Source organism: Polypterus senegalus, chromosome 6, assembly GCF_016835505.1.
Source record: "Polypterus senegalus isolate Bchr_013 chromosome 6, ASM1683550v1, whole genome shotgun sequence".
NCBI classification, from domain to species: domain Eukaryota; kingdom Metazoa; phylum Chordata; class Cladistia; order Polypteriformes; family Polypteridae; genus Polypterus; species Polypterus senegalus.
The window spans coordinates 86,978,305-87,005,445 of record NC_053159.1 but is presented as its reverse complement, the minus strand read 5'-3'; the positions used below and the strand labels follow the sequence as shown (position 1 = coordinate 87,005,445).

At 41.5% G+C, this 27,141-nt stretch overlaps 1 protein-coding gene across 2 annotated transcripts in view; it reads right to left on the bottom strand.

Moving 5' to 3' along the window:
• Nucleotides 1-27,141, bottom strand: part of plcd4b (phospholipase C, delta 4b) — a 156,857-nt gene that overhangs the window by 34,595 nt on the left and 95,121 nt on the right. For both annotated transcript variants that reach the window (XM_039756491.1, XM_039756492.1), the window contains one exon: nt 2,561-2,717. In XM_039756491.1, the coding sequence (XP_039612425.1) occupies nt 2,561-2,717 (157 nt within the window). The remainder of the gene's footprint in view (nt 1-2,560; nt 2,718-27,141) is intronic.

Here is a 27,141-nt window from a genome sequence, read left to right as displayed (position 1 = left end):
AAATACCATAATTGTGCAATTAATTATGAATTCTTCTTATCAATTGCTATTGTAATGACCTATTTTATGATCAGAAAGATCAGCATCAGAGCAGTAAATAATTACTGACATTTTCTAGAATAGTATGGGTAACTTGGTTCCTAGGGTGCAAAGCTTACTGACACTCATGTCTAAATTTGCTTTTAATTCCATATCTATATATGCCAGATAAGTGTAAATTATGGATAAATGTTTGGTGTACTTGTTTCCTTAATCAAGAAAAGCATCTTTAAAGTATTTTATTGATTTAAGTAAAATGCCTTATTTGATGATCACTGAACAATAAGACTGCGGTGGGCTGGCGCCCTGCCTAGGGTTTGTTTCCTGCCTTATGCCCTGTGTTGGCTGGGATTGGCTCCAGCAGACACTCGTGACCCTGTAGTTAGGATATAGCGGGTTGGATAATGGATGGATAGATGAACAATAAGACTACAATATTTAATTTTATTAAGTGGTCTATAGTTTATTTTAATTGTAAAAATCCCAAGGATAATACTTTAAAACTGAAACCTATACATGACAAGTAAAAAAGAAAAAAATGAAAGAAAATTCGGTTCTTTTCTATTATTGTGGCGCAAATCATATTATCGTGACGCAAGACGGAAAACGTACGATTAGGCACCTAATAGGAATTTTAAGATTAGGCACCCAAAGAGGACATTAACATTAGGGACCTATAGGTACCTCTGCTCCACCCCTACTAACTTTAAGGCTAGTACTTGTGGTTGGAGTAGGCCAGTCTTTGCGTCACGATAATAGACAAAGGTCAGATGGATCAGGGTTGTTGTGACCACTTACCTTGACTGTTAACAATCGATTTAAATCAGTTTTCATGATTGTTATTTCCTTATTTAACTTCTATAAAAATGTAATCACAAAAAATGTGTTGAAATAATTTCCTCAATTCAGTATCATGGACTTTATAAAAGGTAGTATCTTTAATTTCCAGCCATTTGTGTATTAGGAAAATAGTTTTTAAAAAATGTATAAAGCTAGTGAATTGAGACTATTACAATATTAATCAATTATTCATCCACCTATTCAATATCCATTAAATTTGCTACATTATGGGGTAAATGTCAACCACTCAGATTTTGGTGCGATTAGTACGCTAGTAAATTGCACTTTTGCAAGGGCGCTCTTTAGAAGCCAATTGACCTGAAGAGCAACACTGAAGCATGGGGAACAGTAAATCCTCTTTCTGCATTTGAGTTAGGAAACAAAAGCCACTGGTACATTATTCATAACACACCAGGACACCTATCAAGGCACTGCTTACTGCAATAGTTAAGACACTAGCCGTTCTACCCATTTAAGACAGGTTGAAATCTTACGCTACGTGCACATTACCAGCCTCACTGCTCAATTCTGATTTTTTGCTTAGATTATATTTGCTGACTTTTACTGTTCATATTCATAAGTACAAGTGACCTGTATCTAATCATAATGTGAATGCATCTGTCCTCAGAAACAGCACTCACGAGTGCCCTGATATGTTTGTGCACCAGTCATCTGCATCAACAGCAACAAAAAATGTCACATTTGTGAGGCAACACATGGCATTAAAACCAACAAAATGGATGCACTAGTAGCTAGTGTATGAATTTCATTTTGTTCGGGGGGATGGCAAACAGTTCCATCAGCTGTAAATAAGGAGAAAAAGAGCCAGATGATTAGCTTTTTCTGTTTTCGCAGCTATTGCTGGCACTGTTGCACCAAGAGAAGTGTGGGTACAAGAAAGGAACCAGCCATGGTGGAACTGTGACTGTTGTGACAGCTCCAGGAATCCTCCATTGTTGTTTTACCATGCTGCCTTTTGATAGCAGCGATTGGCTCATGTGTATAGGCAAAAAAAAAAAAACAAATGCCTTCTGCTCTGACCATTCTCAGTCATGTCACATGGCCAAGAACTGGATACATATCTGCTCTAGGACCACACACAGGCCTGAAAACACCAGATTTGAGTCAATTGAGCCATGTAATGTGAACATAACGCAAGTAATCAACTTTGACCTTGGCATTAACATTTGCAGTGCACCATCTACTGGAATGTATTTTGTAATGCATGTAGTAATAAAAAGTATTGCAATTGTCACTCAAAACAGATGAAACATCACAACCATTTGTAGTAGTGCAGTGCATTAATACAGATTTTTGTGATGCACCATCTGCTGGAATGACAAATGCAATGTTATGTGCTATTTAGTATGGGATTCGTAAAAGCAGTGTTCATGTTTGTTATGTGGCAGCAGTTGGAATGACAGAGACATAGCAACCAGATGGACAAACACACATATACTTGTCCTTTTAGTAAGGTGGATATTTTAGCACAAAATCCATCACAAAAACTACCCCAAAAAAGCATTCAAATAATTTAAAGAAATCATCAAATAACTAGAAACTTTGTCGAAATAGCCTAATAGTGAGAATGAGACACTAAGAGACATTAATACGAATGAAAAACAAATTATTGTATTAGCAAGAATATTCCTGAAGCCTATTAGAGGATGATGGCACTTACCCGCCTCCTTGATATGCTTGCGTGACTTGGATTCGGTGAAAGAAGAGATCTCGTAAAACTTTGAGTGTTGCAGAGCATCACTGAAGCTAGTGAATGGCACACTTTTACAGTACACAATACAGTCAGAAAGTGCCTTTGAGAGACTTTGTTTTGATTTCTGGAAAAAAAAGAGTGTTAAGTTCAAAACATCTTCAGCACACACAAACCCAAGAAGAACAAACAGGTGGAAGGCCAACACACAGGTACCAAAACTTTCGATCAGCTCTTGCCCTGTAACTTGTTTTGAATGATTTTACATGGAAAGCCATTTTAGGGATGTCTAGCTAAAAATCATTTTGTACTTGCAAGGTTCGAGACGAAGGACATCACAATGTTAAACAACATTTAGGCCGAAAACAGCCTTTGAACAGATTCAGAACATTCTGATGTGATTATGCTGTTCCTTTAATATCACTTTACTGTCAAATTACACAAAAATGTTTGTGTGAGAAGAGAATGGCCAGGCCTGAAACAATGTGCTGTAAACTAATCAATGAGTCCTTACACATAATGGAAAAAATAACAGAACTTAGCCATTATGCATTGGGTCTGCTGCCTTTGAAAAGATGCTAATTAATATGTAATAGCGAAACAAATGAAGTTTCCAAAATGTCAAAGCAAGGGAATATGCCCAACATAGTAACAAAAACATTAATTATGCTTTGTATTATTGACTTAAGTTTTAAGTCATCTGTCCATTTTCCATTCTGGCTTTTTCCATTACGGGAATTCATTAATATTTTATTTTCATTCACTTGTTCTTCCCTGATTTTCAAATGCAGTTAAATTCAAGCAGTAACATTGACACTTGGAAACTGAACTTTCATGGGTTTCTTTCAAAAGGCGGGTGCAAACATTCTGAAAACCTCTTCCCATAATCGAAATAAACCACAAAAATAAACTTGAATAAATTCACTAGTTAATCAATTGAAGTTATTATAAGCTGTTAACAATATATGATCGGTTACCAATGTGTGTGTGTTACGTACTGTAAATAAATAGTACCAGCTTTACTATGTGAAGATATTTGAAATCAATTTTCACTATAGAAAATTTGCAATATTTTAGTATTTTAGTCTGAAGGGATATAATTTCAACTTTAATTTCAGTGAAATATCAATAATTAGAACATTAAAACAATCTGGGCGATCAGCCCAACAGAGCTTGCCAGTCCTACCCACTTATTTCTTCCAAAAAAATGTCATGTCAAGTTTTGAAAGTCTCTAAAGTCTTACTATCTACCACTACTTGGTAGCTTATTCCAAGTGTCTATAGTTCAGTGTGTATAATTCCTAATGTTTGTGCAAAATTTACCTTTAACATGTTTCCAGCTGTGTCCTCGTGTTCATGAAGAACTCATTTTAAAATAACAGTCTCAATCCACTGTACTAATTCCCTTCATAATTTTAAACACTTCAGTCAGGTCACCTCTTAATCTTCTTTTGCTTAAACTGTAAAGGCTCAGCTCTTTTAATCTTTCTTCATAATTCATCCCCTGTAGCCCTGGAATGAGCCTAGTTGCTCTTCTCTGGACTTTTTCAAGTGCCACTATGTCCTTTTTGTGGCCTGGAGACCAAAACTGCACACGATACTCCAGATGAGGCCTCACTAGTGCGTTATAAAGCCTGAGCATAACCTCCTTGGACTTGTGCTCCACAGATTGTGCTATATAACCGAACATTCTGTTTGCCTTCTTAATGGCTTCTGTACACTGTCGGGAAGTTGAAAGCTTAGAGTCCACTATGACTCCTAAATCCTTCTCATAAGATGTACTCTCGATTTTTAATAAACGAGAATGCATCAGAGAATCAATCTATAATACATAATATGTTGAATATAAATATAGCAGCATTATTATATCATGGCTTAGGAGGGATGGAAGCATTAATCATGACTTAAATATCAGAATAATAATGTATAATGAGGTCCCTCAAAAATACACCCCCTAGATATACTATGACTCCTCACAGCAATGTTAAGAAATGTCTGCAAAAACTGACAAATGCTTGTTAGTACCAATGCCATACAACGTTCACTGACCAACTTCAATTTCAAGTCGTACTGAACAACTGCTCAGGCTGTGTCGGGTTGTATGTTGCTCGTGAGTGAACAGCCTTTTTCCCATCCAGCCACAAATTTTCAATTGGTTTGAGATCTAGACTCTGATTTGGCCACTCCGGGAGATTATCATCTTGGGGTCATTGTCTTGCTGCAAAACAACTCTCCCAAGGAGCATGTTTCTTGTAAACGTCTTCAGATTTTCCTCTGGGATTTCCTCCTGTTTTGCTGCATTTAGTTTGATGACAAACAAATATCTATTTTCATCTCAACACACCATGAAATCTTTTTTTCAGTTGATTTTAGTCTCTCATGTGCCTTCTGGCAGCCTCTAGTCAAGATGTCATGTGTTTCTCTTTGCAGAGACCTCTTTTCACTTTGACATTAAAGAGTCTGTTTCGGCTGATCAATATCAAAATAGCCAAATTAAATTCACTGCGATTCATTGTTGTGTAAAAAAAGACGTGAAAACTTCTGAATACTTTATATAGGCACTGTAAACTAAACATATTTACGGATAAAAAAAAGAATTTGTTTTAAATTTTGTTTTTTAATCTTATAGCAATTATATAAGCTAAAGTATGATTTATATTTTTATCTCTCTATTATTAAAAAAAAATCTTGCGACGAGATGTGATCTTTGGAAGAGAGATTTTTTGAAGAGAGACAGAGAGACACTTTCACATCCCGTGACACAGACAAGTCACATCATACTTACGACCTTTGGAATCAAGTCCCGTGATACACATGCAGAGCAGTTTAGAGATAATAGAAGTAGGACAATTCGAACGTCTCAAAACATGAGAGTAAACTTCGCATTAAGCGCAAACAAACGGAAAATATTACTCAATGAAATAACGGAACAGCGAAAAGAGATCGCATAGTGTTTCAGTATGTCTTGGGGACAGGAAGGTGTTGTACATGCTTTTAAATGATCGCAGCGCGGCATGAAATGCAGATCACGTGGCAAGGCAGGAGCAGCAAACCAGCAGCTGATCGAGCAAAGAGGAGGTAAAAAAAAACAAACTGTTTCCCATTGTACCACCGTTTAAGAGGGGTTTTGGAGGAGCGGCTGTGTTTCCTTGGAGTGCGTTCAGCTCACCTCTTCACAATGGTGCGCAGCTCAGGCGGGGGAGGGGTAGGTGAGCGAAGTGCAGATCACGTGGCAAGGCAGCTGCAGAAAGCCAGCACCTGATCGAGCAAAGAGGAGGTAAAAAAAAAAGTATTTGTTTCCGTTTAAGAGGGGTTTCAGAGGAGCGGCCACGTCTCCTTCGGTTGTGTTCAGCCCCACCTCTTCACAACGGTACATAGCGCTGGCTGGGGGGGAAGGGGCTGGCAAGCGAAGCGAGCAGGGGGTGAAGCCCCCTAGTTACATAAAAAGAAGTTACATATTTTAATGCATTCCTATCCATCATGGCACTGGAGAGGGACAATAAAGTGTTGTTTTCTCTACACGTGACAATGCTACTGCTAGTGCTGCTTTAGGCAGAAGCACAGAGTGATTGCCAGCTGCTAATGTTTTAAAATTTGATATAAAATTTTTGTTTAACTGGGTTCCTCGTCTTAAGAAAGCCTCTCTCTCTCTTTCACGTCCAGTATATCAAAGACTTTAAAGAGTGGGTAGATCTGTGCAGCAGCTGATGTACTGCTTTAAAGACACTGCTGACGCCCATTCCGGAGGGGTGCCTACTGAAAAGGAATTTATGCAGGTGGTCTTGATTCTGTATGTCACAATAGTAAGAGATTCAAAATTAGTTGACATTACATTACAAACCCCTGCAATCTTCAGGATCAGCAGCACACTGCTTAAGATGAGGTCTGAGCACCTTACATACCAAATAAAGATTTGACTGCGCTGCTGCTACACTAACACACTCTTTTAAGTTCATTCAACAACAGTTCATGATGTGAATCTCTGCTCAGCTCCACCGTAGCACTCATTTTGTAAAGTCAAAGCTTTTGTTGTGAAATAGTCTTTGGTAGAAGGTAAGAATCGTTGGGCAAATTAGGACTTTCATGTGAGCAAGAGAAGAGAACTTTCTTTAGGCAGGAAGGAGTCTATTCATGTTAAAATTGGAAAAAGCAAATAGCAAGTGTCACACATGTGTTCTTGGGAAACAGTTTACGGGCTCAAATAGATGTAGTTACCCGTTGAACTGGAGGTTGACACTGCCCTCTAACTCTTCTTTCCTCTCTCCCAGCAGAATAACTGAAGAAACCACCCAATAACGTCACTTCTAGGTCCAACCCTCAAGATTACTCCTCTTCCTACACATCATTTATGTTTTCAGCGCCTCAAGATCACAATTCTTCATAACATCACTTCCTGCAGATTCATCTATTTATACTACCCTCATTTTCTTTTGGGCCAGTTCCATTTTGAACAAATTCTGTAAAGACGTCATTTTTTTTTGTTCTGTGGGGATCCCCCAAAACCTTTGATGGTATTTTTGTGCTTATTTTACACAAGACATAAGAAAATCAAAGATGGAAAGAAAAAAAAATCTTAAAACTAACTAATAATTCTTGCTAGTATTTTGTTTCTACATGTGCCACATGAATAGAAATGGGGGTCATTGGCAGTGTCCTTGTAATAATTTAATAAAATGGTGGCACCCAATGAAAAAGTAGCAAAAACAATTGTGTCACAATTAACAAAAACAATAAAAATGATAATGCTATATGCTGTATATAGGTATACAAAAATAAAAAAGCCAAAGGATGCTGAACAAGATCTCAATTCAAATTTGTAACACACTTGTAGTCCCCAGCCTTTGGTTGGCTGGCATATGACAAACACTCAACTGACTAGAAGTGGGTGGTAGTGTGGAGTGTTCCTTTAAGTTGGTTCACTGTAATTTCCAAGGATGCTGTGAATTAATTAAAGCATAAACTCACTCCATCTTTAGCAACTAAGCTTGTATGCAACTGCCGGAGGTGTTACAGAATTATTTGTGTGTATATCAATAAGTAAATAATGAACAGAGCATGTTATTGGAATAGGCTAGCATATATAATATATGTCTATTTCTATCTGCAGTGGGTTGGCACCCTGCCCGGGCTTGGTTCCTGCCTTGTGCCCTGTGTTGGCTGGGATTGGCTCCAGCAGACCCCCGTGACCCTGTGTTCGGATTCATCGGGTTGGAAAATGGATGGATGGATGGTCTCTCTCTATAATCTACCTGTTGGCACTATCTTTTGAAATGTGTTTTATAATTCATACAGTAATAAAATGACTAGAAGGTGCCACAAATCTGAGGTCCCCTCTCTCTAACACTGTGTGGTCTTTACATTACTTTGGAGCTCTATGTTATTTCACTATAAGTGGCTTGCTCTTTCGCAGTGCACATACATCTTTAGGCTACAACATTCCTGAAAGTACAAACTTGTTGCGCTCTAAAACACTAAACAGCTCTAAAAACAATTCCAAAAATGTCCACTAGAGTTGGGTATACAGTCAAACCCGGGCTAGATATGTTGGCAAACACAGGATCTCGCTTTGCTCGCCAGCCTCCCGGCCTACAGCAGTATGCGCTAGCCTCTCTGCAGTTCTGCTGCTCGGGATTGGGGGATGTGGATGTACAATTTAAACAGATCTTTATTTTCATAGGAATCTATACTAATAAAAGGCAAAGCCCTCACTGGCTGACTGACTCACTCACTCACTGACTCACTCACTGACTCATCACTAATTTTCCAACTTCCCGTGTAGGTAGAAGGCTGAAATTTGGCAAGCTTATTCCTTACAGCTTACTTACAAAAGTTAAGCAGGCTTCATTTCGAAATTCTACACGTAACGGTCATAACGGTCGACAACATCCACCATGTTGAACTTTCTTATTTATGGCCCCATCTTCACGAAATTTGGTAGGCGGCTTCCCTGCGCTAACTGAAACCGATGTACATACTTAAACTTCCAACTTCCCGTGAAGGTAGAAGGATGACCCCATCTTCACGAAATTTGGTAGGTGGCTTCCTTGCGCAAACCAAAACCGATGTACGTACTTATTTCGGTGGTATGACACCACGGTCGGCTGCCATATTGAATTTTCCAAACGTCACTAATTCTCCAACTTCCCGTGTAGGTAGAAGGCTGAAATTTGGCAGGCTCATTCCTTACAGGTTACTTACAAAAGTTTAGCAGGTTTCATTTCGAAATTCTACGCGTAACGGTCATAACAGTCAACAACATCCGCCATGTTGAACTTTCTTATTTATGGCCCCATCTTCACAAAATTTGGTAGGCGGCTTCACTGCAGTAACCGAAACCAATGTACGTACTTATTTTGGTGGTATGACGCCACTGTCAGCCGCCATGTTGAACTTTCCAACGTCACTAATTCTCCAAATTCCCGTGTAAGTAGAAGGCTGAAATTTGGTACTTATTTCGGTGGTATGATGCCACTGTCGGCCGCCATATTGAACTTTTCAACAGTCTTTGTTACTTATGGGCCCATCTTCAAGAAATTTGGTACGCAGGTTCCCAACGCTAACTGAATCCTACTTACGTACATGTATACGTCCATAGCCTGCAGCTCGGTCACCGTGTGAGGTGGTGTTGGGTCCCCCATCCCAACACCTCCCACGTTGTTGGCTGCCTGCCTATATAAGGCCGTCCGTCGCTCCAGTCTCTACATTCCCTTCCTTGCTTCGCCATGGGATTCACGTCTCCCTGCTGATAACTAGCGCTTTTTTATTTAATCCATGGCTTCTCCACTGTTTTATTGTTCATTTATTATGATTATAGTTATTGTGTAGGTATTTTAGACTTACTTTACATTGTTCAGGTACCCATTTCCTTTATTATTCCAACTGTACCCGCATTAACATGTCTATTGAGGTGATCACCATCGATCAAAGAACTGTCACTTACCGAGTGGTTTCCATGCCCGGAGATGACACCTATCTTTTCCATTCTCTGTGTTACATATTGCACGGCCATATCAGGCTCACTCTTGATATCTGGAGAAACATTGTGTCTTATGTATTGAATGACTGGGACAGGTTCAGGATGTGGACTGATGACGGTACAGGAGATAATTATACTACACAGGAGCACTATAAGAGTGAAATGCTAAAGCCCTTCACCTATGCATCTGCATGTGAGTTGATGGCTGCCGCTGAATTGTTCGGTTGTTACTTTCAAGTGTACTGAAATAGCCAAATATTTTACACCTTTGGACAACCGCCAATGCCTCTTAAACATCTTAGATTCACAGGTGACAATTTCAGTAGTGGACACTTAGATGTTTATGAATGTTTAAACTCTCAAAAGCTGGATGTGAAGTTATCAATGAAACTGGTTGTATACTTACAGCGCTTGACAGATGCCGAATGTCACTTCAACACAAGTCCTACAAATACTGTTGTAACTGAAATAAACCATGAAACTCAAACCGATTATGACAGCAGCAATCCAAGCTGTGAGATTTGAAACAAGATTACTGTTCACATGGCCAACTGTAGTTGCATGCTTAAGAGTAAGCTCAGCGCACAGCTTGGTCGTATTACAACCGGAGGGCCGAACTCACAATGTGGTATACAAAGAGATCCTTAACAAATAATTATTGGTATATTTTCCCTCAGTTTAAAAAGGTTTAATTTTCTTCTTAATAAAAATATATTATATATATATAGATATAGATATAATGTGTGTGTGTATGTGTATATATATATATATATATATATATATATATATATATATATATATATATATATAGGTGGGCTCACCACCTATGGGAGGGGCCAAGGAGGTCAGGTGCAGTGTGAGTTGGGTGGTGGCCGGAGGCAGGGACCTTGGCAGTCTGATCCTCGGCTACAGAAACTGGCTCTTGGGACGTGGAATGTCACCTCTCTGAAGGGGAAGGAGCCTGAGCTAGTGCGCGAGGTGAGAGGTTCGGCTAGATATAGTCGGACTCACCTCGGCACAGCTTGGACTCTGGAACCAATCTCCTTGAGAGGGGCTGGACTCTCTACCACTCTGGAGTTGCCCCGGTGAGAGGCCGAGCAGGTGTGGGCATACTTATTGCCCCCGACTTGGAGCCTGTGCATTGGGGTTTACCCCGTGGGCGAGAGGGTGGCCTCCCTCCGCCTTCGGGTGGGGAAGGGTCCTGACTGTTGTTTGTGCGTATGCGAACAGCAGTTTGGAGTATCCACCCTTTTTGGAGTCTCTGGAGGGGTGCTAGAGGGCATACCTTCTGGGGATTCCCTCGTTTTGCTGGGAGACTTCAATGCTCACGTGGGCAATGACAGTGAGACCTGGAAGGGCGTGATTGGGAGGAATGGCCCCGATCTGAACCCAGCGGTGTTTTGTTATTGGACTTCTGTGCTCGCCACGGATTGTCCATAACGAACACCATGTTCAAGCATAAGGGTGTTCATATGTGCACTTGGCACCAGGACACCCTAGGCCTCAGTCGATGATCGACTTTGTGGTGTGTCGTGGACTTGCGCCATATGTCTTGGACACTCGGGTGAAGAGAGGGCGGAGCTGTCAACTGATCACCACCTGGTGGTGAGTTGGCTTCGATGGTGGGGAAGATGCGGTCAGACCTGGTAGGCCCAAGCGTGTTGTGAGGGTCTGCTGGGAACGGCTGGCAGAGTCCCCTGTCAGAAGTAGCTTCAACTCCCACCTCGGCAGAACTTCAACCACGCCCCGAGGGAGGTGGGGACATTGAGTCGAATGGGCCATGTTCCGTGCCTCTATTGTTGAGGCGGCTGACGGAGCTGTGGCGCAAGGTGGTCGGTGCCTGTCGGCGGCAATCCCCAACCCGTTGGTGGACACGGCGGTGAGGGATGCCGTCAAGCTGAAGAAGGAGTCCTATAGGACTTTTTTGTCCTGTGGGTCTCTGGAGGCAGCTGATAGGTACCGGCAGGCCAAGCGGAACGCGGCTTCGGTTGTTGCTGAGGCAAAAACTCGGGCATGGGAGGAGTTTGGAGAGGCCATGGAGAACGACTTTGGACGGCTTCGAGGAGATTCTGGTCCACCGTCCGGCGTCTCAGGAGGGAAGCAGTGCAGTGTCAACACCGTATATGGTGGGGATGGTGGCTGCTGACCTCGACTTCGGCGTTGTGGGTCGGTGGGGGAGTACTTGAAGACCTCCTCAATCCCACTAACATGCCTTCCAATGAGGAAGCAGAGCCTGGGGACTCTGAGGTGGGCTCTCCCATCTCTGGGACTGAAGTCACCGAGGTGGTCAAAAACTCCTTGGTGGCAGGGCCCGGGGTGGATGAGATCGCCGGAGTTCCTTAAGGCTCTGGATGTTGTAGGACTGTCTTGGTTGACACGTCTCTGCAACATCGCATGGACATCGGGGACAGTGCCTCTGGATTGGCAGACCGGGGTGGTGGTCCCCTCTTTAAAAGGGGACGGAGGGTGTGTTCCAACTATAGAGGGATCACACTCCTCAGCCTCCCTGGAAAAGTCTATTGGGGTTCTGGAGAGGAGGGTCCGTCGGATAGTCGAACCTCGGATTCAGGAGGAACAGTGTGGTTTTCGTCCTGGTCGGAACAGTGGACCAGCTCTTCACCCTTAGCAGAGTCCTGGAGGGTGCATGGGAGTTTGTCCCACCAGTCTACATGTGTTTTGTGGACTTGGAAAAGGCATTCGACCGTGTCCCTCGGGGAATCCTGTGGGGTGCTCGGGAGTACGGACCCCTGATAAGAGCTGTTCGGTCCCTGTACAACCGTGTCAGAGCTTGGTCCGCATTGCGGCAGTAAGTCGAGCCCGTTTCCAGTGAGAGTTGGACTCCGCCAGGGCTGCCCTTTGTCACCGATTCTGTTCATAACTTTTATGGACAGAATTTCTAGGCGCAGCCAGGGTGTTGAAGGGGTCGGTTTGGTGGACTCAGGATTGGGTCACTGCTTTTGCAGATGATGTTGTCCTGTTTGCTTCATCAGGCCGTGATCTTCAGCTCTCTCTGGATCGGTTCGCAGCTGAGTGTGAAGCGGCTGGGATGAGAATCAGCACCTCCAAATCCGAGACCATGGTCCTCAGCCGGAAAAGGGTGGAGTGCCCTCTCAGGGTTGGGGGAGATCCTGCCCCAAGTGGAGGAGTTCAAGTATCTCGGGGTCTTGTTCACGAGTGAGGGAAGAATGGACGTGAGATGACAGGCGGATCGGTGCGGCATCCGCAGTGATGCGGCTCTGCATCGGTCTGTCGTGGTGAAAAGGAGCTGAGCCGTAAGGCAAAGCTCTCAATTTACCAGTCGATCTACATTCCTACCCTCACCTATGGTCAAGAGCTATGGGTAGTGACTGAAAGAACGAGATCGCGAATAAAAGCGGCTGAAATGAGTTTCCTCCGCAGGGTGTCTGGGCTTTCCCTTAAAGATAGGGTGAGAAGCTCAGTCATCCGGGAGGGGCTCAGAGTAGAGCCGCTGCTCCTCCGCATCGAGAGGAGTCAGATGAGGTGGCTCGGGCATCTGATCAGGATGCCTCCTGGACCCTCCCTGGTGAGGTGTTCCGGCACGTCCAACGGGAGGAGGCCCGGGGAAGACCCAGGACACGCTGGAGGGACTATGTCTCCGGCTGGCCTGGGAACGCATGGGATTCTCCCGGAAGAGCTGGAAGAAGTGGCCGGGGAGAGGGAAGTCTGGGCTTCTCTGCTTAAGCTGCTACCCCCACGACCCGACCTCGGATAAGCGGAAGAGGATGGATGATATATATAGATATATAGATATACAGATAGATAGACAGATAGATAGATAGATAGATAGATAGATAGATATTTAGATATTATATATATATATAGATATAGATATTTATACTGTATATATGATGTGTGTGTGTGTATGTGTATATATATATATATATATATATATATATATATATATATATATATATATATATATTGTGGAGGACTGCCGGCTTCCCAGGCCGGTCCGCACCCCCAAGCCGCCAGGAGGAGCTCTCCCGACAGCAGGATCGTGCCCCGAGGTCCAGCAGGGCCTTATGTACTTGGTAGTGTTTATACACAGCCCTGCTGGATACCTTGGGGACCACCAGGAGTCGCTGTGGGGGGACTTATGGGCTCTTTTGTGCCTTATGACCCGGGAGTACGCCACGGTCACGGACGGAAGGAATGGCGGCTCGGGTGAAGTAAAAGACTGATTGCCCTGACCCATAAGGAATAAGGAACTGTGGACTGCTGGGACAGGAACACCTCCGGGTCAGGGGCTATAAAAGGACTGTGGCTCAGTCCAGACACTGAGCTGTGCTGGGTGGGAGAGGAGCAAAGTGTCTGGGCGAGGAGGAGTGGTTTATTGTGTTGGAATTAGTGATTGTTTGTATGAGTAGTGTGGAAGGTGCTTGGTGCACTGTGGGAAAAATAAAAAGTCTTGGACTTTTACCTGGTGTCTGGAGTCATACCTGAGGGTTCAATGGAGCACTAGCGCCCCCTACTGCCACACTATATATATATATATATATATATATATATCCATCCATCCATTTGCTAACCCGCTGAATCCGAATACAGGGTCATGGGGATCTGCTGGAGCCAATCCCAGCCAACACAGGGCACAAGGCAGGAACCAATCCTGGGCAGGGTGCCAACCCACCGCAGTATATATATATATATATATATATATGACAGCAACACTCATAACAGTGACAAAACAATTACATTGACGATTATGATACGTTATTTTCAAGATGTTTCCTTTTCTTTTTCATTACTTCTTTAACACACTACTTCTCCGCTGCGAAGCGCGGGTATTTTGCTAGTTGTTACATATGCATCAACGCACTGTATAGCTGCCCATGATTGAATTTTGTTTCTTTCTCTCCATTAAATAAAACGACTTTTTCAAATGTGTGGCTCCGAGATTTGGTAATTGTCTTTGCAAAAGCTATTCTAACCAGAAACTGTTAACGTTTTAATACAAATGGCATATCAAGATCTCCTTTGTTGTCTAATGTTATCCACGGAAGATATACTACATTACCCTTCTTGAATACATCCTTCTTTCTACAATAATTCATACATTGGACATTGTTAACAGTTGTAGATATTCTTTGGATATTGTAATTTGTTATTTTCATCTTCCGCACAATTGCCACCAACTGTTTCAGTGTACTCTATTGATACACATTTAACCAATTTGCTGTTTAACCGATCGACATTTTTGTTATTTGTTTGACTTCCTCATTTTCTCGGTGCTAGGATTGCGCGTGTACTCATTTTTTATGTTGATAACCCTTCGTGATGAAATTCTTAAATAAGATTTGGACATACAGTAATCCCTCGCTATATCACGCTTTGACTTTCGCGGCTTCACTCTATTGCGGATTTTATATTTAAGCATATCTAAATATATAACGCAGATTTTTTGCTGCTTCGCGGGTTTCTGCGAACAATGTGTCTTTTTATTTCCTGTACATGCTTCCTCAGTTGGTTTGCCCAATTGATTTCATATAACGGACGTTATTGGTGGATGGCTGAGAAGCTAACCAATCAGAGCACACAGTTAAGTTCCTGTGTGTTGACTGGCTCAACGACAGAGAGCAGAATTCGATTCCGCTGCGTTAACCAGGAAGTCTCATCTCGCTCATTCAGCATCACCGTGTTTCGCTGTGTAAAGAGTTAACTTTTGTGCTCTTTTGTGTTTATCTTTGCACGTAGTCAAGCCCTTCATTATGGCTCCAAAACGATCTGCTCCTGCTACTGCTTCTGCTTCAGGGGTCGTTTCCAAGTGCCAACGGAAGATGCTATCGATTGCCGAAAAGGTTAAAGTTTTGGATATGTTGAAGGAAGGGAAAAGCTACACCACTGTAGCCATTACGGCATGACACCATTACGGCATCAATGAGGATACGATTCTTTTTATTTAAAAAGTAGGAAAGGAATATAAGATCTATGGCCGCAGTGTCCTTTTAACCAGGGTGCAAAACGAGTTGTAAGTGGATGTAATAAGGCAGTAGTCTGGATGAAATCTGCTTTAGGGATTTGGATTGAAGACTGACGGAAGAAGAACAACAATGGCGGTGCTACACAGTCGCCTGAAGAGGCTCCTTTAGAAGAGCTGTAACGCTCTCCTTTGTTATGCAGTAAAACTAAACTCATCGTTATCGGACAAGTCATTGTGTCATTGTTGGTGAGTACCCATTATTAATTTTCTACTTACAGTACTTAGTATATGTACATACGTTTAGTGTCACTGTGCACACATTTACTGTATAGAATTTTTCTTGCATTGTACGTATTTATTGCTGGTGGCCTCTCTATTGGTAATGTCTGTAACATATGTTATTTTGAAGACGCTTAATATCTTTAAAATAATATTTAGGTCTTACTGTATATAAACAGTGTGTTTACATATATAATTTCAATGAATCTTACCTAATATGTAAGAGAATACAAAGGGTTTATGCTGTATAACTGTGTGGGGAATATTTATAAAGAGTGTGGGAAAGTTTATAAGGGCTTAAAATATCTAAAAATAACCATACAAACATGGTCTCTACTTCGCGGATTTTCACCTATCGCGGGGGGATCGAGGAGGGAATACTGTAATGCGTCTTCTTTAATTGGGAATTTAAAGTGAGGAAATGTTAAAATGTATAAGAGCTGAGAGAGGAGGAATTGTGTCTGTTAAAAGCATTCACAAGAATGAGAGCTGAGGTTTTCTTTGTTTGAGAGGAGAGCATGACTTGAAAAAAATCTCACTTCCAAAAAGTCTTATCTCCAAAAAGTATCGTAGCATTGAATGATTTTTTCATACAATAGAGAGAAAAAGATTTAACCTCACAAAACTGCTGTTTAACCAAAATGACGCTCTAAAGCGCACATAAGGCACAATGGAGTTGCCTCAAACAATGAGGCAATCCAATTCAAAAACAAAGTCCTAATTATAAGAATCCAAAGGGTGATCTAAAGAGAAAGCAAACAGGTCAAAAATCCAGTAAAACTCGAAAAGAAAGCACAGCAAAATCACAGTAACTCGCTAAAAACTCCCACGCTCATTCAGACGAAAAACCAAGAACCCACACCTTTAAAGGTTTGCGGGCAGTCCCTAGCACTGATGGGAAGGTGGTCCCATCACTTGCAGAATCACCCACTAGACACAAGCCACATAACATAACACAAGCATAGAAAACAAAGCAAATAATAAACAAAAGTAATACTAACAGAAAAGGACATAAAACAAAGAATTGAACACCAGCCTGGCAGAAATATAACATGTTGTCTCCACTGGCGTGACTGATCTCAGGTTTCTTTCCTTCTATTGTTGCATTTCCTGCATAGGACATGAAATCTCTTGCACATTTTGAGCCATCATCACACTTAACTTCTTTCAAAGTTGGCATTCTTCAAGTGCAAAGCACTCCATAAAAGAAAATAAAAACAGTATGTGAGTGTGATGTGAAAAACTAATGTAGCTTCTGCTTATTTTCTGTTTAATTAAGAGTGGTCCAAGAGCAGGGAGGGTAAAATATCTAAGATGTGAGAATTTTAGTTTAAGGGACCCAACACTGCCTCTCTGCAGCAGGATGCATTTCTGTTACCTATAAAAATGAATGAAAACAACATTGTGGAAGATAAACTCCAAATGTGTTACAGAGAATAGGAACTTACAAAGTATCGAAGTTGACATGCATAGTTTTAAATCACAAAATGAAGATTTAGTCACAAACCTGAGCCATGCGTTATTGCTCTACTTTTTAAAATGATGGGAAAGTCTAAGCACCTGGGGCTTATGTATAAACGGTGCGTACGCACAGAAATGTTGTGTAAGAACTTTTCCACGTTCAAATCGTGATGTATAAAATCTACACTTGGCGTAAAGCCACGCACTTTTCCACGGTACCTCATGCCTTGTCGTACGCAAGTTCTCCTCTCGGTTTTGCAGACTGGCGGCATCCAGCGTCAAAGCAGTGCTACTGTTCCTGTGTGGTTACTCTTATTTTCCTGACGCGGCTTTATAAATACACCGAAACTAACCGCATATTGTTTATTAAGTGTAATGCATCTGATTGTAATTAACTTGTAACAATATAATGGTCCAGGGAATAGCCATAGTATTCCAAATACCATAACTGCTTTGGCGTTGTTACTCTCACTACACCTTCTTCTTCTTCTTCTTCTTTCAGCTGCTGCCATTAGGAGTTGCCACAGCGGATCATCTTTTTCCATATTACTCTCTATGCACGACTCGGAGTATTTATATCACTGTATCTGAGTGTGAATCACAGCAGCAGCTGATCGGAAAGAGAATTATCGGTATACAGCTTCAAGGACACGCTACCTCAGCCATGGCAAAACGTTTTGTGGTAGATAGGGGGCGCCCTTGAACCCCTGTCCACGACTCCAGACACCAGGTAAAAGTCCAATCCTTGACTTTATTAAACTTCCACAGTGTACAAAGCACACTCTCCACCACAATACTCATATACTAATCACAATACTAACTCACAAATACACTAAACCAATCTTCCAGCTCCCAGACGCATTGCCACCCTTACACCCAGCTCAGCTCGCCGTCTGGGAGCTCCCACAGTCATTTTATATCTCCTGACCCGGAAGTGTTCCTAATCCCCAGTCCATGTGACTCTCAATCACTTCCGGGTCAGGTACAAGTTCTTTTCTTCACCCCGGAAGCACGTCATTTCTCTTGACCACGTGTGCTTCCGGGGCGTAGGGAAAATAGCCATTGTTCCTCCCTGCAGCATCCCCTAGTGGCCCCCACGGCATCCAGCAGGGTTGCGCATAAAAACTCCATTGTCCACAATGCCCTGCTGGTCTTCTGGGAACCTCCATACTGCAAGGAGGGCTCCACCTGGCGGCTTGGGGGTATTGACCGGGATAAACGGCCAGCCATCCTCCACAGTTTCAAAGCCTTTCCTGTATGGACCTCGCGGTTCAGAAACAGTTTAATTCCAAGAACTTTAAACGCACTCATTAAAGTGCTCCTTGTAGAAAAATCTGTACTTATAAGTACAATTACCTCACTGTAAACTTGCACTACAGTTATAATATTGCACAACCTGAGCCACTTTATAAAGCTCGTATTTACATATGATGACGATATCATTTCTAAGATGAAATGCAGCAAAATATGTTTATTATATTATACAGGTAAAACTTTAACTTCATTTAAATAATCTATATTCTTCACTGGAACTGGTGTGAAGGATAGAATAATTAAACATGTACTATGAAGATAGTTCAATGTTCCTTAAACGTTTTGAAGAATCGGTGCTCTAAGCTTACAGATGGCTTAACTTCTATTACAGAGCTGATTGTGTGGTGATCGGTTACTTGGAGAAAGAAAAGCAAGGACTACAGGGGCAGCTACGCCAATATATATTGAATATAAAACAGAAAGAGAAAATAACAACACAGCTAAAAACGCAGCGACAAATTTCGACAAAAGTTAAACACTTTTGTCGTGAGCACGAGGCGGCTATGCAGTGTCCGCAATGGACGTGGCCATCCACCGTGCATAAGATACCATATTGACATTGGCGGGCGAAGGAGCCACCAATTCTTTCTCTGTCCAGGGCCGCCACAAGCCTAGAGCCGCCCCTGAGTACTGCTGCAATAAATTATTTTATCGAAAGTGAAATCTATGTTTAATAACGTGCTTTAACTCCTATCATCGTATACATCTCAGTATTTTAGTTATTCAGAGAGCTGTAATATCACGAATGTAATGGATTCTGTGTCCAGTCGGAGGAAGAGAGCCGGTTTAAGAAGCAAGTAGTGATTCACACAGATAGAGCACGCAGATAGAAGATCACATACAAAACAAAGCATTTAACGTGCTACTTTAATTATGATGTGATTTGAGAAACTGGTTAATTAAACGATTTTAAGATGACGTTTATGATGTTCTACTTTAATGACAAAATAAACTACATGATTAAAGAGGAAATTTCGAGATTGAAGTTGACATTTTGTGCTTTTTTCCCCACTGTGTGCCTTTTTTTTCTCTGTACCCTAACAAGCTTTTATATGACACTCAGACGGTGGGCAACGACTCGCCTTTTCACGGCGACTTTGATATCTGAGCTTTCAAGTTTCTTCACCACGCTATGTCACTCGATCAACTTCCTTTTGTTGATTATACCACGGTTTAATTAAACAAATAGTATGTTTTTCCTTGCCACCACTTGGTATTGGCTGAAATTCTTATATTTTTCCCCCATGCTTTTCCCATTGTCTTTTCACAGAAGGCTGAGCTTAAAGGTGATTTATATTGATTTGCATAATCAAAGAGGCGTAATTCTGGGAGGAGTTGGGGCGTTACATGAAGCACATGCACGAGCGTTACTTTTCACGCTGACCGGGATTTATGTAGAGGAAGAACGTGGAAGTTGGAGTACACACAGATTAATGCATCTGGATTTTTCTGTGAGTAAGCACATTTCAGCTTTTGTGCTTACGTCATGTTACAGTGTGAATTCTTCGCACGGCGTTATTGCTTGAGGCCCCTGGTTATTTATGTATATTAAGTCCCCTTTCTAAAATATTTTAACAGGACTTTTAAAGCATTAGATTGATACACAAGAGCAATCTCGAATAGAGAAAAAAAAACATTTTTATGCTGCAATAAATAATTTACCACATTGAATATTACATATTCCTCCCATTGAAACTACTTTCAGTTTTTTTTAAGAATTATTCTTGTAGCCCCTTTTACAATGAAAGCAGTCCAGTTAACCACGGAGACATTTCTGTTATTTTTAAAGGCCATTTCAGTGGATACTAATGATCTGCTGTGAGCCACTAGGGGGCGTGCCGCCACCCTAACCCAGACACAGACAGGCAGGAGACATGTTTTGCCACACTTAACACATTTATTTACAGTTTTCACCAGTGTGCACAACACAATACCATTCAGTCATTTCTGCCACCAGTCCTTCTCCCTCCACTCCTCTTCAGGCTTTGTCCTCTCCTCCCGACTCTGGCCACTTATGGAGCGAGGTGGCTCCTTTTTATAAGGCACCTGGATGGACTCCTAACAAGCTTCTTCTGGCCACACTCCCAGGTGTGGCGGAAGCGTGACCAAATAAGGCCCTGGAAAGTTCCATGCGCCCCGTGGTGGTGGCCATGGGTTCCAACAGGGTTGAGCCTCCATGCTTATAACCCGTGGCTCCACTGAAAACCAAGAGGGCGGCCCTCTATTAGCCCAGGGAAGAAACTGTCCAAACAATTTTCTCTTCCCAGGTCCTTCCACGCTTTGGGCGTCCTGGCCGGGCAAGGGCCCTGGCCATCCATCACACTGCCTTATTTCTAGGCAAAGACCTGGCTTAGTTTGAAATTCCCAACAATGCAATGCATTTTAGACCATATCTGACTTGTACGGGTCACGTTGCTCCTCTATTAATTGCTCCAATGTTGGTAGTGTTTTGAATGAGTTTCATATTACCACGTCAGGTTTTTTGTTTAATGCAGGATATTTGCCACATTACCTGGAGGACTGAATGATTCGTACAGAAATATATCAGAAGAGTAATACAGGTGCTGGTCATAAAATTAGAATATCATGACAAAGTTGACTTATTTCAGTAATTCCATTCAAAAAGTGAAACTTGTATATTAGATTCATTCATTAGACACAGACTGATGTATTTCAAATGTTTATTTCTTTTAATTTTGATGATTATAACTGACAACTAATGAAAGACCCAAATTCAGTATCTCAGAAAATTAGAATATTGTGAAAAGGTTCAATATTTAAGACACTAATATTTAAGCTAATTAACTCAAAACACCTGCAAAAGCCTTTAAATGATCTCTCAGTCTAGTTCTGTAGGCTACACAAACATGGGGAAGACTGCTGACTTGACAGTTGTCCAAAAGACGACCACTGACACCTTGCACAAGGAGGGCAAGACACGAAAGGTCATTGCTAAAGAGGCCGGCTGTTTACAGAGCTCTGTGTCAAAGCAAATTAATAGAGAGGCGAAGGGAAGGACATGATGTGGTAGAAAAGTGTACAAGCAATAGGGATAGCCGCACTCTGGAGAGGACTGTAAAACAAAATCCATTCAAAATTGTGGGGGAGATTCACAAAGAGTGGACTGCAGCTGGAGTTAGTGCTTCAAGAACCACCACGCACAGACGTATGCAAGACATGGGTTTCAGCTGTCGCATTCCTTGTGTCAAGCCACTCTTGAACAAGAGACAGTGTCAGAAGCATCTCGCCTGGACTGCTGCTGAGTGGTCCAAAGTTATGTTCTCTGATGAAAGTAAATTTTGCATTTCCTTTGGAAATCAAGGTCTCAGAGTCTGGAGGAAGAGAGGAGAGGCACAGAATCCACGTTGCTTGAGGTCCAGTGTAAAGTTTCCACAGTCAGTGATGGTTGGGGTGCCATGTCATCTGCTGGTGTTGGTCCATGGTGTTTTCTGAGGTCCAAGGTCAACGCAGCCATCTACCAGGCAGTTTTACAGCACTTCATGCTTCCTGCTGCTGATGAACTTTACGGAGATGCAAATTTCATCTTCCAATAGGACCTGGCACCTGCACACAGTGCCAAAACTACCAGTACCTGGTTTAAGGACCATGGTATCCCTGTTCTTGATTGGCCAGCAAACTCGCCTGACCTTAACCCCATAGAAAATCTATGGGGTATTGTGAAGAGGAAGATGCAATACGCCAGACCCAACAATTCAGAAGAGCTGAAGGCCACTATCAGAGCAACATGGGCTCTCATAACACCTGAGCAGTGCCACAGACTGATCGACTCCATGCCACGCCGCATTGCTGCAGTAATCCAGGCCAAAGGAGCCCCAACTAAATATTGAGTGCTGTACATGCTCATACTTTTCATGTTCATACCTTTCAGTTGGCCAACATTTCTAAAAATCTTTTTTTTGCATTGGTCTTAATTGATATTCTAATTTTCCAAGATACTGAATTTGGGACTTTCATTAGTTGTCAGTTATAATCATCAAAATTAAAAGAAATAAACATCTGAAATACATCAGTCTGTGTGTAATGAATGAATCTAATATAGAAGTTTCACTTTTTGAATGGAATTACTGAAATAAAATCAACTTTGTCATGATATTCTAATTTTATGACTTACATAAACCATAAAGACTGAAAACAATGCATTCTTTTTTTATTGAACACTTGTGAGTAATACAGCAGCTGCATTGTGATGATAATCAATTATTAATGTCTTCTCAAGCTATATTGATTCCAGTGTAACTTTACTCATTTATATTTCTTTTCTGACATTGTTAGGCATTTTCTTCACTAATGAAAATAAATGTGCATTGGTATGGCCTACTCTTTAATGACTGACACTTTTTATATTGGAGGAGGGAAGCATTACCAAGTGCCATTTTTCACATTCATTGCTTTACTTTCCTGCTTTGCCCTGTCATTGGTCATTGCTTGGGCTTGCCAATGAAAAACAAGACAAGGTAATTGTGCTGAGTGGAATATCTTCCCAATAAGAAACCATTCTGTTTGCATGAATAATTAACAACAAAGGGTTCTTCTAATAGAATGCTGATTGTATAAAGTCCGTAATGCTGAGACAGTTGAATGTACTGGCATGAGGCCTACTGTCCAGGCAAGCATCCAAGCTAATTAGGAATGCTAATAGGGCTTCTTGGAGACGCACACGCTTAAGTGTAACGAACACCACGTCAGACCTAAGGAGACAGTGGCTCGGATCCTCTGCCCGGAAGAACCAAGCTCTCTCTGCGGACTCGAATGAGACAATATTGAATCTTCTGTACTGGTGAGAAGTTACAAAACAGCTTCAGTTACAGGAAAACGCGCACAAACACAAGTGACTTTCATGCTGTGTTTAGGGAATCGTGGGACTGCCTTAAATTAGACCTCCTGGTTTTCATCTTTAATCTCCATTCTTATTTCTTCTCTTTAGATGCATGTTCTGCAACACCAAATGAATAAATGTTATTGCAAAAGCCCAAAGAAAATCCATAACTTCTTAGACGTCATCAATAAAATTTTTTGTTTTGTTATAAAATACATTGTTAAAGAAATACTAAACTCAAAATTAACATTGAAAAAGTCAGTCCCATGAGGCTTTAGTTTACTATTTAGGATATGTGCACAAAGAATTCCGGAAGTAACTATTTAACAATATATAAGTAAAAAAAAAAAAGCATGTGTTTTGCATGTTGTGAGCAAAGGACTGGACATGTGGATTATGCGGCACGAGTAATGTGAGATTTTGTATAAAATCTGTTCTTTCTTTTTTTTTTTTTTATTCTTTTGGCATTGTATAGCATTGGTTGCTTTAGGCTGCTATTACAGTATGCCAGAAGTTTTTTTTTCTCGATTCTGTATTTTAACAGTAGATTAAAAATATTCCTTGGCCACCACTACAAAGTACATTTTGTAAGTAAAATATTTTAAAAAATCATTTTTCGGTGGAGTATTCCTTTAAGTTGGTTCATTGTAAGATTCCAAGGATGCAGTGAATTAATTAAAGCCTAAAATCACTCCAACTTTAGCAACTATGCTTGTATGCAGCTGCCTGAAATGCTACTAAATTATTAGTGTATATATCAATAATTAGTAATGAACAGAGCATGTTATTGGAATAGACTAGCATATATAATCTATATCTATCTCTATAATCTACATATTTGCACAATCTTTTAAAAAAATGTGTTTTGTAATGCATACAGTAATACAATACATTGGGTTTTTCTTTCCTACAGATGGCGTATTCCAAACATTACTACTTCTGATTAGAATCCAATGCCAAAAGCTGTATAATTTAGGAAACAGACAAACTAACACTTACTATAGTATATAGTGTGGCAAGCAGCTGGGGGTGGTACCCAGCCGGAATGCCCAGAAGGACTGGAAGAGGGATTACGCCTCCTCTGCAACCATGAGAGGGCAGCGGTCTTGGATGGTATGGGGACAACTGGAACAGAGCTTGGAAGCTCAACCCTATAGGGGCCCGTGGTCACCACCTGGGGGCGCCCGGATGCCCGAAGAGCCCTGGCCCTCAGCACTTCCGCCACACCCAGAAGTGCTGGGGGGAACAAGACCAGGGACACCCAGAGTGCTTCTGGGTGCAAAGCCGGCACTTCTGCTACACCAGGGAGTGCCGGCACTCACTTATTGGGAGGCACCTGGAGCACATCCGGGTGGAGATAAAAGGGGCCACCTCCCTCCATTCGATGGCTGGAGTCGGGTGGAAGAGGACGGAGCTTGGAGGAGAGGAGTGGAGGCGGCCAGAAGAGTGAAAGGCATTATTGAGAGGCCTGGACTTTATGATTGGTACGGGGTACTGGGTTGTGTGCACTGTAAATATTGTAAAATATGATTAAATGTGTGTTCGTTGGTGAACTATTGGTGTCCGCCTGTCTGTGTCCGGGCCAGCCTCCACAATAGTAATTTAGTAAGTAAAAAAAAGAATGATACAGGAAGATCATTTTATTAGAACACAAGACAAACATGGCTAAAATGACTAATGTAGGTACGATGAACAGCAGTTACAATTTATTGAATTCTTCACTTAGATGTAAGCTGTAGACCAATAGTCCTCAATATACTGTAGACATATATTGTTAAGGACCTTTCATGACAGTCACTTTGAAATTGCTTACTGCATATTTAAACTAATCTCTATTTCATTGTTACATCTGCTGGAGCCAATCCCAGCCAGCACAGGGTGCAAGGCAGGAACAAACCCTGGGCAGGGCGCCAGCCCACAACAAGGCACACACACACAAACCCACACACTAGAGACAATTTAGAATCGCCAATGCACCTAACCTGCATGTCTTTGGACTGTGGGAGGAAACCCATGCAGACACGGGGAGAACATGCAAACTCCACGCAGGGAGGACCCGGGAAGCGAACCCGGGTCTCCTTACTGTGAGGCAGCAGCACAACCACTGCACCACCGTGCCACCCTCTATTTTCATGTTGAGTGCATTCTAAAATATATACTTTAAGTTTATAATTGTATTTTAATCACATAGTTGTTACAGAACTTTGAGCTTACACTTAGTAAAGGATGATATACTGTACAAAGATAAACTGAACTGAACTGATTAATTGTGAACTTGATAGGGCAGGTTCCAAAATTAATGAATAGATAGATGAACAACTAGTTATCTTCAATGTAATAAAAAGATAAAACATAGCCTGTTTCCTGCTTTGCACACAGCACTATTAGGACAGGATCCAGCCTGCTGCGGCACTGAGTGGGATTATGTGGGTCTGATATTGAGATGATGAACAATGGAAAATTAATGAAGATACACCTACCGACATTCTGAACCTACTTTTTCTAATGCAGTGTTGTGGGTGGTGGGCACAATGCAAGAGCAAACTGCTGCTGCCAGTCAAACAATGAGCACATTACTGCAGACACCAACACTTATTTACTCATAACCAGGAAATTAAGAGACACATCTTTGGGATGTGGGAGAAATTCAGACTACTGTGGAAAATACGTGCAGGCCCATGACCCAGTCAGTACAAGAGAATGAATGGATCTGAGTAGAGGGTCTTTGCCCTGTTAGAAATAACATGAGTATTTAGAAAAAAAAGCAATCAATAAAATCCCTTTATATGTATTTCTAAAAAAAATAATTTTAAAAGCTGTATTTACTTATTGCTTTCTCAATTTCAAGGCTTCATTCTAATCCATGACTTCCATTTCTTTTATGTGCCACTTGCAGGATAGAAAGACATACTTTTATCCTTTTAATAAAACACAGTCTAATATGTCTCTATAAGATAAACATATTCTGTTGCTAAATAAAATGTTTAATATCAGCCTGAGACAATGGTTGAATTATCAAGGTCAGGCTAATAGAGTAATAGATGAAAATGAAAATATTATTTCTAATTTCACGACTGTTGGTGCTGTAGAATTGAATTCTTCCACTTTGCCTTTTGCATGTATAAGTTAAAAGCTGTGCTACCCACCTAATAAGGGTTGAAATCTGCATAATCAACGTAGACCTCAGCCTTAATGTTTGCCGTGCACCATTCAATGCCTGTGTCTCTGCTATATGCCATTTGGTATGGGATTTGTAAAAGTAGTGTTAATGTTTGTGATGAGCCATCTATTGGAATGAAGACGCAAGTACAGCAGGACAACAGACATCATAATAATAATAATCTTCTTCTTATATAATACGCTACTGTGGCTGTCTGTTTGTCTGTCTAGGATTTCTAAATCACCTGTAACTCACAAACCATTTGACTGATTGACCTGAAATTTGGTACACATACACTATGTGATGTCTACTGTCCACTTTTGGGGTGATAATTGACCTCCAAGGTTATTCCTCTTTTTATTTTTATTTTGTGTAGAATCAACTCTAGGCAGCAGCCAGCAGGGCGGCCGTGCTGCGCATGCGTATGGGTGCCGTTCTCATTCTCTACCACCTTCGCCACCATTTCCCCTACCTCTTCATATCTTAAATCATTCTTGAGGCAGATTGATCACTTAAGTGCCAGCTTAAGTGAAAAATTAAGGAAAACGTACCAAGTTATTGCAAAACAAACACTGACTTAATC